This window comes from Chiloscyllium plagiosum, unplaced genomic scaffold, assembly GCF_037043375.1.
Source record: "Chiloscyllium plagiosum isolate Xiang-an unplaced genomic scaffold, Cpla_swu_hap1 HiC_scaffold_8, whole genome shotgun sequence".
In the NCBI taxonomy this organism is placed as follows: Eukaryota; Metazoa; Chordata; class Chondrichthyes; order Orectolobiformes; family Hemiscylliidae; genus Chiloscyllium; species Chiloscyllium plagiosum.
Genome location: NW_028270146.1, coordinates 34,856,115 through 34,872,031, shown reverse-complemented (window position 1 = coordinate 34,872,031; position 15,917 = coordinate 34,856,115). Strand labels below are relative to the sequence as shown.

General features: G+C 41.8%; 1 protein-coding gene across 2 annotated transcripts in view; it reads right to left on the bottom strand.

The window, feature by feature from the left end:
• The window catches only part of atxn3 (ataxin 3), a 74,286-nt gene extending 59,687 nt beyond the window's left edge, over nt 1-14,599 (bottom strand). For both annotated transcript variants that reach the window (XM_087989697.1, XM_087989696.1), the window contains exons 1-2: nt 14,545-14,599; nt 106-270 (exon numbers count right to left, since the gene is read on the bottom strand). In XM_087989697.1, the coding sequence (XP_087845823.1) occupies nt 106-270; nt 14,545-14,568 (189 nt within the window). In that variant the 5' untranslated portion in view covers nt 14,569-14,599. The remainder of the gene's footprint in view (nt 1-105; nt 271-14,544) is intronic.
• Between the last annotated feature and the right edge of the window lie 1,318 nt (nt 14,600-15,917).

The following is a 15,917-nucleotide window of genomic DNA, read 5'->3' as shown; positions in this document are numbered from 1 at the left end:
TGCTGAGTTTCTCCAGCACTTTCTGCTTTTATTACTGAGTTATGACAACTGGCTTATGCACAGCAGCATCACTGAAACTGATGTTAACTTAGCTTGCATTTTGACCTGTAAAAATATTCTGTATTCTTCTGTAGCAGTTCCTCCCTCTGCCATTCTTTCTCGCTCTTCTTCATCCAATTGTTGCGCAATTGTAGAGAGGTCTATAGGGCTGAAGTACTCTCCCTGCAACAAATTGTTGAGGCAATGCTGAGCACAAAGGGATCCTTCTTGCTGTGGAATCAAGCAGAGTAAAGTTCAGCAAACTTTCATATGAACTGCAGCTTCAGATCTCCTGCACTATGGTGTACTTCAGTCAATACTGCACAAAAATACTCAATTCTTTCGTGATTAGGAAACCAATCTACATTGTTTAAAATTTGAAAATAAAACTAAAAATGCATGTTGTAATTCATGTTTCTTATCAATTGGAACTAAAGTTCAACTCTCATAGACAGGTTTACATTTTCCATAAACTAAGTCTAACTTTCATGCACAAAGCATCTGGAATAGCAAACTTCAAGGTAAACAATGACTCATTATACTATTAGGTGTGTGCAAGGAATAGTATAGGATCCGAACATCATAAACTCAATCACTACAGGGATTGTATCATCATGAGTTCAATCAGCATAGTGGCAATGTGGCTGGATTAATATTCCAGAGGCCCAGGCTAGTGTTCAAGAGACACAACTTTGAATGCCAACCGTGGCAGCAGGTGGAATTACATTTTTTTAATGAGTAAACAAATCTGGAATATAATATAGTCTCGTGACTATATTATATAATATAATTTCTATGAGTTGCCATCTATTACCAGTCTGGTGTAAATGTGATTCCAGACTCTCAACACGGGGATTGATTCCTACTTACCTCCTGAACTGGCCAAACAAGCCATGCAGTTGCATTATAGAAGAGTAGAAAAAATACTGGATGGACTGCCTGGCATTGAAAGTAACAGACACATACTCTAGCTAATCGTCCCTGCAAATAACTTCCCATTAATATCAGTAGGATTTTTCCAAAAATTGGGTCAAACCACTGGTCAAGTAAAAGCCCACTATAGTCAAATAAAACATACAGTGTGGTTAGTTTCTCAGACACCATCATCCCTAGGTTGGCCTGTCACTCAGAAGACCAGGTAAACCATTCTACCATTACTATCAAGCCATAGGAGGCTCCACAACTAACGCCATCCGTAACAATGAGGGAGCCCAGTACATCAGTGCAAAGTTAAGGCTGAAACATTTGAAATAATCTGGATGACACATCTTGCCCTTCTCTGGAGATCCCCAACTTTACAGTTGCCAGTCTTCAGTCAATTCAATTCACTCCACGAGATTTTGGAGATCTGTCGCTCAGGTTGTCAGTTTGCTTACTGTCCTCCCAATTAAGAAATAAAACACTGCAACATTTCCAGAATCTGGAGAAAATACTAAAGAAAAAATGAAAGACAAAAAAAATTGTTCCATCCAAACAACTTCTATGCAGAATAGGGCCATCACATCATAGGAAACCATGACCTTGATGTCCTCTATCTTGGTGTCTTTGATGATGTTAAGGAATTCCTGTATGGAGTGGGTAGAGTCTTCCGCCGGGTATTATAGTTTCCATTGCAGTTCCTTTGCTAGTCTGTATGCCCGCGTGTCTCAGGAAACACAATGTGTCAAATACAAACCACCTCTCAACACCCACAAGCCAGGAGACTAGCAAAACAGAATGGCCGCAGAATGCTATGAGAAATGATAAACGATGCCCACAATTGACTCCACAAATACGAATGAGAAATTTCGCGCCAAGAAACTCTGTACACTAACGCAACCAACCACAAATGGACAACTGCACTAGAACGAGCCATCAGCATGAAACAACAGAGATCAGGACAAAGAAAAGACTAGCCTTACAAGGAAAACTAACCAAGCTCAAATATAGCAATGAAATGGACAAATCAGAGAACTGGATAAAGAACCTGTCTGACCGGCCATTTACAGACACTGAAAAAGCCGTCCTAGTACAAGTGATGAACTACAATGACAGGGACCCGGACAAAAAGGACTTCCGAGCAGCACTGGAATCCACGCTAAAAGACAACAGACTCAAAGAAACCCAGCAGGCCATCAGACAGACAGGAGCACTAACACTAAGCAGAAAGAAAGAAGGGAATACTCTAAACACACTTGAAAGAAAAGTCCTGGAAGGACTCCGAAAAGACAGAAATATTGTAATCCTAACTGTGGACAAAAGGCATATGACATGGTTCTGAAAAAACACTATATTGAAAAAGCTAACACATTACTAACCGACACCTACCAACAGGTGGCAATGGATCCAACTCCACAGCAAGAAAACCACATTACAGCAAACCTGAGGAAACTACACAAGAACAGGTGAAATTAACAAGACAGGCTTCCAAAGAATGAAACCAGAAGGGTCCAACACACTCTGTTTCTACAGATTACCAAAGGTACACAAATAAGGTGACCCCCTCCGATCCAAAGTCTCACTTCCTGGCACACTGACATACAGGCTAGCAAAGGAACTTCAACGAAAACTAAAACACATAGTAGAAGAGTCGAGAAGTGTGGCAATGGAAAAGCACAGCAGGTCAGGCAGCATCCAAGAATATGTGGGGAGTTTCTGGACCAAAGACGACAAGATGGTGTCAAGATAGGAGGAAATAAGTTTGATGGGACAGTAACAGGTGGAGACGATGGGTTGACCAGGGCAGTTAGGTTTGTGGATTTTGGGTAAGAGAACCAGGCAGTGCAGGGTTCTGGGACTGAAGTTGGAGGTTGTGGATGAGAGATTCCATGAGGTGTTGAGATTGTAGGATGGTCAGGGAGATGATGATTTGGTGATGGGAGGTAAGCTCACGGTCCAAGGGTCAGTAGGAGGTGGTGCTCATTAGTTGGCACCTGGCTTCAGCGGTGTAGGGGTTGGTGCACCAAATTACCTCTGCACTCCCCCTTGTCCGCTGGTTTAATGGTGAGGTTGGGATTGGAGTGGAGGGATGCGCTTTGAGAGGGTAGAAGACTCAACCCATTTCATCCACTCCACCCAGGAATTCCTCCTCATCAAAGACACCTAGGTAGAGGATGATGGGGTCATGGTTTCCTGTGATAATTCACATCAATAAACATCAATAAACAGTGGTCAAAGGAACACTGGCCTCACTGCTAAAGAAAGCAGGGATATAAACACCTGACAGTGTCAACTGCATCAGCAAGGACACCATCCTCAAACTCCTGGACCTGTGCCTCACAACCCACTTCACCATCAACGACAAGATATACAAAAGATTTCAATGGGACGCCTATAGGATCACCAATATCAGGTATTACAGCAGAAGCAGTTATGCAGAGGTTAGAACAAACAGCCCTTCTTTGGGTCCGCTACGTAGATAACACCTTTATCATCAGGATATATGACTAACGCAAACAATATCCCCAACAGTAGAAAATTCACCAAAGAGGAAGAGAACAATAACAGACTCCTCTTCCTGGACGTCATGGTAGACAAAAAGCCAATGGAGAACTGTGGACAAACGTTTACAGGAAAGCCACACATACTGACCAGATACTCAACTACAGAAACAGCCATCCCAACACTCTCAAACAGAGCTGCATCAGGACATGATTTAAACAAGCCACAATACACTGGAAGTGTGAGAAGCTGAGGAGAAACACTATACAACATACAGTATTCAGGAACAATGGTTACCTGATAAGTGCAGTCTGCCAATTCCTGAACAATGGATCTAAACAGGAAGACACAACATGCCCAGAGACTCTAAATCACCCTACCATACATCAAAGACATTTCAGAGATGACCACCAGACTACTCCGGCCCCTAGGCAAAAAACCTACTATCCCATTAAAAAACTACTTATGAATTTAAAGGACCCCATATTCACAGTCAGCAGTAAAACACCCTGTAAGAACTGCAACAAACATTACTTTGGACAGATGGACAGGAAACTAGCCATCAGGATACATGAGCACCAACTAGCAACCAAAAGACATGGCCAACTAGCAACCAAAAGACATGGCCAACTAGCACTAGTATCCATACACACAGACGAAGAGGGACACCGGTTTAACTGGGGACAATGCATCCATCCTGGGACAGGCCAAACAAAGACAAAGCTCGGGAATTCCTAGAGGCCTGGCATTCAAACTGGAACTCCATTAACAAACATATAGACGTACCTTTTAAAAAACAAAACTGGAAACAATACCACCTACCACAACAAACCAAGACACAAATAGCAAGTGAGACAGAACATCAACGCTTCACCTGAGGCTCACTCCTGATGTTATCTAGCATGGTGACAAAATGTCTGAGAACAAACGCACCAGCTCAATGAGCAAACTTACAACCTCACTCCACATGAAATCAAGAAACAAATGGAGACACTAGATACTGCAAAGGCTATGGGTCCTGACGACATTCTGGCAATAGCCCTGAATACTTGCCATGCCTCCAGCCAAACTGCTCCAATACAGTTACTGCCATCTGTGAAAAAATTCCTGGTATGTCCTGTACACAAAGACATATCTAACCCAGCCAATTACCACTCCCACAGTCTACTTTCAATCATTAGCAACATGATGTGAGGGGTCATCAGCAGGGTTAATAAACAGCACTTACTCAGTAATAATCAGCTTATTAACACTCAGTTTGAGTCTGCCAAATCTAGTTACCTCATGACCTCAGTGGAGCCTCAGTTTAAACACGATCCAAAAGAGCTGAAGTGTGGAAGTAAGGAGAGCGCGATTGTCCTTGACATCAAGGTCGAATTTGACTGATGGCGTAAAGGAGTTGAAGCAAAACTGGAGTCACAGGACCTCAGCTCCACCTCACTTCATCTCTGCAAGTGTGTCATAGGCACAACCATGTTCAGCTTCATCAAAGACCATTCCTCTGTTTTAAGGTCAGAAGTGGGGATGTTTGCTGAAGATTGCAAAATGTTCAGAACCATTTGCAACTCCTCAGATACTGAAGCAGGTTATGATTTTAATTTAGGAAAATCTGGAGAATATCCAGGTTTAGGCTCACAAGTGTGCTGTACAGCTCCATGACTCTAAGTGCCAAAGAACATTTGTGCCACACAAGTGCAAGGCCAACGATCATCTCCAATGAGTGTATCTAACCATCACCCTTGACATTCAATGTTAGTACCATCAGCAAATCCCTGATATCAACATCCTAGAGCTTACCATTTACCAGAAACTGCACTGGACTAACAATATACATACAGTGGCCTCAGAGGTCAAAGGCTAGGCTTTCGCAAGTCACTCATTTCCTGGACTTCCTGAAGCTTATTTACCATCAGCAAGGCATAAGTCAGGGGTGTGATAGAATATTCCCCACTTGCCTAGATGAGTGCCGCTCCAACAATACTCAAGAAGCTTAACACCATCCAGGACAAAGCAGCCTGTATGATTGGCACCACATCCACAAACATTCACTCATTTCAACACTCAGTAGCAGTGTGTACCACCTACAAAATGCATTGTGGAAATTCAGCAAGCCTCCTTAGACAGCACCTTTCAAATGCATCACCACTGCCATCTAGATCAATGATCTCCAACCTTCTTAAGCACTTTTTAAATTTAAATTTAAGTGCAATCCAGGAGCAACCCCAAAGAAAATACAAGTTATTTTTAGTGCTGTACAAATCTAAAACAAAAAATATTCAATTATTCATTTTATCCTCTGCTCACCAAGTCTCAATGCACCACCGCTGAATGTACATTATCTGCCATTGAGCTCGAGACTTGTTGTAGCTTGAGGCTGCTAATCACATGCAGCACATCAAATGGGTTTTTGTGGCAGTTGTGATACTTGATTATCTTAATTTTGGAGAATGCTGCCTCACAGAGGTATATGGAGTCAAAATAAGCTTTTGCTTTAAAAGCACAGGATGACAAAGGTGGTTATTTTTCTCTGAGTCCTCAAAGATCACTGTTCCTTGATTTGACTTTCAATTCAAGATCATTTTGTATAGTAATGACCTCCATATCAACTCCACTGCCTTATAAATCAAACTCCTGGTGGAATCTGGTTGCCAATTCACTAATATCTACTTGAAGGGATAGACTTGCAGACAAACACGATGATCTACTCCATCACACCTAATTCCTGAAATTGTCTGCTAACTTCCTCAGGTCTGCATAGATGTTGTTTGGATGGAAGCATTTTTATTTTATCTTTAGTATCTTTTCCAGGCCCTGGAAGTGTTGCAGTGTTTTGTTTTTTGAATGGGAGGGCAACAGACCCAGTTTCACTTTGAACACATTCACAACGCTGATCATATGTGTACGTCCCTACCCCTCCCCTGCATGTGATAGCTCAGCATTTGACAAATGCTGAAGTCAAGCAACTATGCATTGTTTGATAGCTACTGCATACTTCATTCCTTGCTTTAAGCAAATATAGATAATTTTAGGCATCAGATCTAAAAAAACATCTTTGCAGGACTTCTCTCCATTTAATTACCTAACAGCATGGAGGCTTAGTTCACTGTAAGCAGCATCAGGTTCACTGAGTAAGGATTTAAGCAAATGGTGCTGAAGGATTCTTGCTTGAATCAAGTTTACAAACTTAACAACTGCTATTACATGACAAATGTCCATAACGTTACTTGCCTTTGCTTGCTGGTGGATTATACAGCAGTTATTGACAAAGAGGAAATCAGGATCATTTCTGCAAAATGCAACAAAACTTGCATTTGTATCAAGCATGGCTGGTGCATCATCAGTTGGGCTGTAAATCAATTTTTTGATTGTAATCTTTTTCTCAAGAACGTAACCTTTGAATTGGTGGTAGACATCCACATCCTTTGCTTTCTCTTTCAAGCGCAAAAGGGCAAGCAGATTTACTTAGTTATAATGTCCTTAAAAATCACATCCACCAAAACAAATCAGCTGGGCTGTTTTGGTCACATTGACTGATTCAAACTGCAGTAAGATGCGTTCATATTCCTTTAGTTCTTTCTCTTGTTGCTGAAAGACATCTTTGGACAAAGATTCAACTTGTTATGCTACTGTGGAAGCACCAAGTGACATGCTCCAGATTGCCACTATTATTTGATTTTAAAAGTCTTTGAATAAAGAGTCAGTGGTCACAGTCATTGCTTGTTTGCTAACTCACCATCCGTGAATGATTTCTTGTGTTTTGCCAGAAGATGGCAAAGGTGAAATACAACAGTGCTTCTTTGCAGGCTTTATCTTTTGCTGGTTTAGAATAAACTTATGGTTGAACTTTCAAGCAGACTTCAACTTTCTTTGTCAAAAGCAGCCCATTCAAGGGAAAACTGTCATGAATTTACTGTGCATTATTGTCTGGCATTGATCCAAATTTTCCATAATATTTAACAATTTACTTCAGTAACATATAAAGCAAATGCTCTCATATTTTACAGTTATTAACAAATTCCTTTTCCCATTCTGCATGAAAATTGCATGTTTTTTTGGTTTCTTTCTAGAAAAGAATCTGGGCTGGGTTGGCAATGTTGATGGATTCATCAAATTGCCCTAACAAGCATTCATGGTCCTTCAGGTTCGGTAGAGGTTATTCATTCATCATTATTGCTTCATCATGTAGTTCATGTACTCACTCTGCGGCTGGTTATGTTGCAGGTCAGCATCTGGAACATCCAGAACTTTTTTGGGTGCTTTCGAGTGTGGAAACATGGAAGGTCACTTCTGTAGTTGCGATTAGTTTCCAGGTTACCTGATCAGGGCAACTATGGATGGGCAGTAAATTTTATTACATCCACTGATGCCTGTGAGTGATTTTAAAAAGTGCTACATCTGTATACAGGAGAGAAGAAGTGGACTTTGTAGTCCCCTACATTGACTCTGGAGCACATGACGTCTCATGATATCTTCCTGCTGATTACCAGTGCCTCTTAACACCCTTCATTAACTCATGTATCAGTACACTCCTGTGTTGAACAGCACTTGGAAGAAACACAGTGACCAGTGAACAAAACATAGTCTTTGTGGGGAACTTCAATGTCCATCGCCAATAGTGGCTCAATATCACGTCAAATATCTGCCAGACTGGGCCTGAATCTTAAATCTTAAGAGCAAGCTTACTTCATCTCATCCTCAACAATCCACTGTCACAGATATATCAGTTTATGCAATTTACACCAGGAGGATATCTTTAATCATATAGAATATAGAACGTTACAGCTGTTATGACATTAACAGCATGCTGAACAGGAAAACATCAGAACAGGTCTAGCAGCTCAAAACTGTGCATTCATAAACTGCTGTGGACCACTGATGACAGCAGAATTGCACTCAATCACATGGCCCAGGTCATCTCACAAATGACCTTGGTTCAATGAGGCATTCAGGTAACCATTGCAGAAAGAGCACTCGGTGTTGTATACTAAAAATAAAGTGTCAAGTCTGTTAAAGCTATAGCACAAGAGTGCATGCAAAATAAACTGAGAAAACAGCATATTATTAATAGAATTAAGCTCTACAGGCTTGCCACATCCAATTGAGAGTAATGATGGATAATTAAACAACTAAACAGGAGGTGGAGACTTCACAAATATTCCCACCCTCAATGATGGGGTGACCCAGTATGTTGGTACAAAAGGCAAGGCTGAAGGATTTGCAATCATCTTCAACCGGAAGTGTTGGCCATCTTGGCCAACTGCTGACATCAACAGAATCACAAATGTCAATCTGCAGATAATTTGATTCGCTCCACATGGTATCAAGAATTGGCTGAATACACTGAATACAGTCAGCATATAGGTGCTGGCAATATCCTAGCGGTAATACTGAAGTCAAGAAACAAAGTTGGGTTGGGGGGTGGCAACTGTACTTGATGTCAGAACTGGCATCTGACAGAGTGTGGCATCAAAAAGTAGAAGCAAAACTGAAGTCAATGGAAATCAGGAGATAAACGTTCCACTGATTAGAGACACACCAAGCACAAAGCAAGATGGCGGCAGTTGAAGAAGGTCAATCATCTTGGTCCCAGCCTATTGCTGCAAGTGATCCTCAGGGTAGTGCCCTAGGCTCAACCATCTAGTATGCCACTGACCTTTCCTCCTTAAGGAAAAAAGTGAGGACATCACTAATGACTGCACAGTGTCCTTATGACTCCTTAGATGCTGAAGCAGTTCAGGCTGCATACGAAAAGAACCTGATGAAATTCAAACATTGCCTAAGTGGTAAGTAATATTAACAGCAGGCAGGTATCAGACAATTAGAACCTCCAACAAGAGAGAATCTAAACAAGATTTAGTTCCCTCACAAATTTCTTGGTGCCTTTCCTGAACTTAATCACACATACCAATGTACAGTTGCACAAATCCCGGCAGGCTCTCGTAAGTTGTCAAATGGCTATTCTTCCTGTTCAAGGCTAAAATGTCATAGTTGGTCACTATTCATTAAGGTCAACATTACTGCACAGGCTAAGCATGATCCTCCACTGACTGGATCTTTCTTTGAGACAAAGTGCAATTGTAGCCCGCCTATGTAAAAAGTTAGATACATGCATGATATGTGCTTATGTTATATGAGCCCATATTATTCTGTAATTACTTGGTATCACACCATAGATCTCTATTTCTGGAGTTTAGAAGACGGAGTGATTTGATAGACGTTCAATACTTCTGAATTGTTTTGACAGGGTGGATGTGAAAAGAATGCTTACTCTTATGAGAATGCAGAACAAAAGGACACTTTTGAAATTATTGGTTGCCTTTTCAGAATAGAGATGAGAATTGTTCTTTTCTCAGAGCGTTGTGTGACTTTTCAACTCGGCTTCACAAGGTAGAATCATTGAGTATTTGTAAGGCAGAGGTAAATCGATTCATGTTGGGCAAGGGAACAGAAAGGCTTTCAGGGGCAAATGATTGTGTGGAGTTCAGGGGACAAACAGATCAACCAAAATCTATTGAACAAAGGAGACAGCTTAAAGGGTTGAATGGCCTACTTCTGAGAAGTTGTATTTAACAAAGACATAAGTATGTATTTGAATCTAAGGAGGATGCTCAATATTTTAGCATGTCGAGCTAAAGATGGAGCAGTTATTTTAGTTTTTTGCATTGAAGTTTAAGTGTATGACAGCCTTAGGAATAAGCTATCAGAGTTCTAGTTTAATAAATAACTTCCCAACTGACAACTTACCAAGCTGTTAGATACTGAAATGAATATTACGTGTGATGTTTGGGTACTGTACCAGGAGTGATATGTTGAGAACTGTACCAGGAGTGTTCTGGGCATGAAATAAAGGCAGCTTTGTTTTTTTTTAAACTTAAAGGAATTTTTGGGATTAATGGGGTTCTAATGTGTTTAGAACCTTTGAATTTGTACTATAAATAGATAGTTTGGATTTCTACTTTATCGTTATTTCTTTTGCAATAAACTTCAGTTTGGTCACAGAAGCAAAATCTTCAGCCTTATTTGCTCATGTCTCAGTGAGAGACCACTTTTCTAAAGCCAAAACAAATAAAATTATGATCTATCAAGCCTGGTTCCTGTCTGGCATCTGACTTGTCCAGTAATCATATTGGTTCATTACATAAAATAAAGCTAGCACAAAGCTATCATTACCTGTCATTAAAAACCCATCTGGTTCACTCACATCCTTTATGGTAGGAAATCTATCCTCCTTACCCAGTCTGGCCTACATGTGGCTCTAGACCTAAACAACGTGGTTGATTTTTAATTGCTCTCTGACATGGCTGACCAAACCATTCCATTTAAGGACAATTAGGAATGAGCAAAAAATGCTGATCACATGAAATAATAAAAGAGAAAAGGAGAATCTGGACAAAGTAATTAAGGAAAAATTTCTCCTCAGTTGAAGTTTTGAAAATAAGGCAGCACAGATCTAAGATAACTGGTAAAAAGCATGAGAAGCTTTTTCCTGTAGGTGGGGATCTGGAATGCGTTGCTCAAGATTTTACTGGAGGCACGTTCAATTGATCTATTCAAGAATAAAATGAGTTATTGTCTGAAAAGGAGGAATGTATTTAGGTTACAGGGAGAAAGTGGGTGGTGGCAATAAGGGCAGAATAGATGATTCTGTGAAGTTTAACAAATTTGTTATTGAACATTATTAAGTTGCTTCTATCACCCTTTAAGTGCATTCCAACTTTGAACAAATTGCTGCATAAAACATTCTCTTTAATTTTCCTTTTTTTTCAAATTATCTTTTGTTTTTGATTATTTTGTCACCTCAATTAGCTTTGAAAGGAAAAGCTTGTACATCCAATGAAATTTCTATTCTCCCACTCCAAATGAAATAGTCAAAAATAGATTAGCAATAAATTTTAAAAGCCTCTTTTCTCTAATCTGTGTTCAGAACAGTAACATGAAGTACAAGAAATTTAGTTCAATCATTTCTATAACAATGTTCAAACGCATATCAAATATATACACATCAAAGAAAAATCCAAATGAAATTTTGGAAATTTCTTAGCAGATTGGACAGCTACAACAGTATCATCTCATGAATGGCAGCAGACAAAGCAGGAAATATAGGTCAGTTAGCCTACCATGTCACTGGGGAAATGTTTGAATCCATGATTAAGGAGGTAGTAATTGGATATTTGGAAAACATAATACAATCAGAAAACCATAATATTATCAATATGCTTGTGTAGAAAGTAAACAATTTAAAACGTATTTACTGTGTTATACAGTTCTCTGAGCATGTTACAAGCAAAGTGGATAAAGAGTGGACAATTAGTCAGCTAAGCTTACATTCCTGAATGAACAAAAAGTAGTATCTTTGAATATTCTAAACATAATTCAGTAAAGTGAAACATAAGTACTGCATAAGTTAGAAGCACATGGTGCTTGAGATTATATTAGTTTGAATGAAGAATTGGTTGCCTAACACAAACGAGAGAATCAGAATAAGTGGGTAATTTGCAACTTAGCATACTGCAACCAGTGAAGTCCCACAGGGATCAGTGCTCGACCTCATCTATTTATTTTATATGTATCAATGATCTGAATGAAAGTAGTAAGCGTATTGTAGCCAAATTTCATTACAATACAAAAATAAGAAAGAAAGTACTTTGTGAAGTGGATATGATCTGATATTGGGTGGGGGAGCAGTTACAGAAGAGAAACAATGGATTTCCCCACTTAAAACAGATGAGGAATTTCTTCTCGAGCAGTGTCATTAATATTTGGAGTTCTGTTTCACTTATGATTTGGAGATGTCGGTGTTGCACTAGGGTGTACAAAGTTAAAAATCTCACAACACCAGGTTATAGTCCAACATGTTTATTTGGAAGCACTAGCTTTTGGAACGCTGCAACCATCTGATGAAGGAACAGCGCTCTGAAAACTAGTGCTTCCAAATAGACCTGTTGGACTATAACGTGGTGTTGTGCGATTTTAAAACTGTTCCACTTAGAACAGTTGAGACTAGGTCATTGAATATATTCCAGGCTGAGTTGGGCAGATGTGATCAACAACAGATTTAGTGGCTTCTGGGGAATGGGGTGGCATACAGCCTACTCCTACTTCTTATGTTGTTATACAGAATGAGAGAAAATGGGACTCACCAACAAGTACAACCATTAGTAAATAAATGTACATGAAGTTGTACAGTTCACACATACATAGGCAGCTCATCAGTTATATTGCTGTGCACAAGAGTCAGAATTATATAGGCCTTACATTACCAGGTATAAATTGTTTAATTTTAATGAGTTATTTACAGTATATATGAACTAAAAAAATACAAATAGCTGCATAATCAATGAAATTTACCACAATTTTAAGTTAGTAACATCCTGTGACATTTTACATTGAGTTAAGGTGAGTGCTGCCTTCAAAGGATATAAAGTTATATGAAGATAGATAATTGGATCAGGAAGCAGTTGAAATTTAGTCCCCATTTTAACTATATTATCTTTATTTTCATATTTTGATACTTCCAATATCCACAACTATGTGGGAAATGTATGCAAGTTGTCAGATTGTTATCACAACCGACATTTAACTATTCTGAGTATGTTCTCCCTATTCAATTTCCTATCAAAAAGAGATGAACCTCTATACATTAGTCACTGAACAATGATCATCCATATTGAAGTAAAACTGTAAAAACTGTAACTTTACCAAATATTGTCAGGCAGTTGACAAATTGTGCTCTTGTATCGTGCAAGAACAAGTTTTGCTCAACACTCAAATGATGCTCTATCATCTTTGAACCTCACAAAGTAATTAAAGGTGTTTTACACAAACCTTTTCTATAAATGCTTTATGGGAATAATCAGAAATAGTGATCAGAAACAGGACGTTAAAAACTGGTACAAACAATATATTTAAGATTATAACAAGCTGAAAAAGGTGTTGAGAATAGGAAAGGTGAAGGTTTGTGCTGGGTGGGTGAAGACACCCCAGTCAAGGTGAATGGGGGAGGTGAAAGCACTTCAGTCAGGGTGGGGGGGATGGGTAAAGGCACTTCAGTCAGGGTGGGTGGCAGTAGGTGAAGGTACCTCAGTCAAGGTGGGTGGGCATGGGTAAACATACCTCAGTCAAGGTGGACGGGGGGGGGGCAGGGGAGAAAGCACCTCAGTCAGGGTGGGTGGGGAGGGGTGTGAATGCACCTTAGTCAGGATGGGTGGGGTGCGATGCGAAGGCACCTCGGTCAGGATGGGTGGGGTGTGAAGGCACCTCGGTCAGGGTGGGTGGGGTGGGGTGCGATGCAAAGGCACCTCAGTCAGGGTGGGTGGGGTGCGATGCGAAGGCACCTCAGTCAGGGTGGGTGGGGTGCGAAAGCACCTCAGTCAGGGTGGGTGGTGTGCGATGCAAAGGCATCTCAGTCAGGGTGGGGTGGGGTGGGGTGGGGTGGGTGCGAAGGCACCTCAGTCAGGGTGGGGTGGGGTGGGTGGGTGCGAAGGCACCTCAGTCAGGGTGGGGTGGGGTGGGTGGGTGCGAAGGCACCTCAGTCAGGGTGGGGTGGGGTGGGGGGGTGCGAAGGCACCTCAGTCAGGGTGGGGTGGGGTGGGGTGGGTGGGTGCGAAGGCACCTCAGTCAGGGTGGGGTGGGGTGGGGTGGGTGGGTGCGAAGGCACCTCAGTCAGGGTGGGGTGGGGTGGGTGGGTGCGAAGGCACCTCAGTCAGGGTGGGGTGGGGTGGGGTGGGTGGGTGCGAAGGCACCTCAGTCAGGGTGGGGTGGGGTGGGGTGGGTGGGTGCGAAGGCACCTCAGTCAGGGTGGGGTGGGGTGGGTGGGTGCGAAGGCACCTCAGTCAGGGTGGGGTGGGTGGGTGCGAAGGCACCTCAGTCAGAGAGAAGAACACCTCCTCCCCTGTCTACACTGTTTCGGAAGCTCACAGCTCCCCTGCCCTACCCGAATCCATCCCCAGCCTTAGGGAGGGGGAGTGTGTGTATTTTGTTTTCTCCTTTGCAACACGACGTCGAACGCCACTGCGGCCGCTCCTCTCAGGGCCCGAACAGCCGCCACCTCGGCCATTTTAAACAGTAATTTCCGCATCAACTCACTTTCTCGTGAAATATCGCCTCCATGATGGACGATGGACCATCATCCTGTGCGGCGGACCGCCCCCCCCACGAGGGCGGGGTCAAAGCCAAGAACCAATCAACGGTCGGGACACACGCACGCGCACAGATAGACACAGCCGTACCTGCGACGTAAACAGTGAGCGGCGCTAGACCGGCCTGGCTTTGAGCCCTACACTCACCGGACTCACTTTTCCTCGGAAATCGATCAAATGATTGGGATTTTTAAGAAATCAATAGAGACCCGGGATTTCCCGAATCCCACTTGACGCAATTCTGCTGCCGGCGGAAATGTACAATTTGTTCCGTTCTGTCGTGCAGGACCAGACAGGAATGTTGTCGGAAGACGCCGTGTTGGTGTAAAATATGTGTAGCCAGTGTGAGGTTTACACGAGCTTGACGTGATCAGTCTCAAAACGAAAAAACAATAAATTGCAGATGCTGGAAATTAGACCCCCACCCCGCACAAAAACTGCTGGAGTTTCTCAGCACGTCAGGCAGCATGGTGAGGCATGAGAGATTAGAAATGTCACCTAATTGGCAATTCTATTAATTTGAACGACATGGTCAAATTGGGCTGAAGGGTGTGTTTCTGTACTGTATACCTTTCATCTGCCTGATCAACTTCAGGAATAAGGTTGCCTACGTGCATTGACAGAGTTGTAGAGGAAGCAGTTGGGGCCTTCTCTCTCTATGAAATTTCATAGTGCAACTCTGGTGGCATTGGGAGATGTAGGCGAAAGTGAGGACTGCAGATGCCGAAGATCAGAATCAAGATTAGAGTGGTGCTGGAAAAGCACAGCAGGTTAGGTAGCATTCGAAGAGCAGGATGGAAGGCCTCTAATCATGGTTTCCAGTGTCTTATTACTGCAGTGACCTGGGCTTCTAGGATTTTTCGTTGTCACCAGGGTAACCCACAGCTGTACAATTACAAGGGCTGAATTGAAGGACAGTGGTTGGATTTGCACGTACCTGATTTTGCTGTTTGTAGACAGCCGTAGTTGTGGGTATGTTCGCTGAGGTGGGAAGTTGATTTTGCACGTTTCGACTCCTTTCTAGGTGACATCCTCAGTACTTCGGAGCCTCCAGTGAAGCGCTGCAGTACTGTATCTTCTGGAATTTATTTGGTTTCATTCTTGCTGTGTCTGGTACCTGAGCTGCAAATCTTTCAACAAACCCTGTAGACAGCATAATTTTCCATTGCTCTTGCCTCGCCTTTAGATGCCAATGGTAAATGAGATTATGTTGCAATATTGCATCCTCATGAAACCAACTATTTCCCATTCATTCAAAGGATGTGGGCATTTATTTCCCATCCTTCGATGCCTTGAGAAAGTGGAAGCAAGCTGACTTGT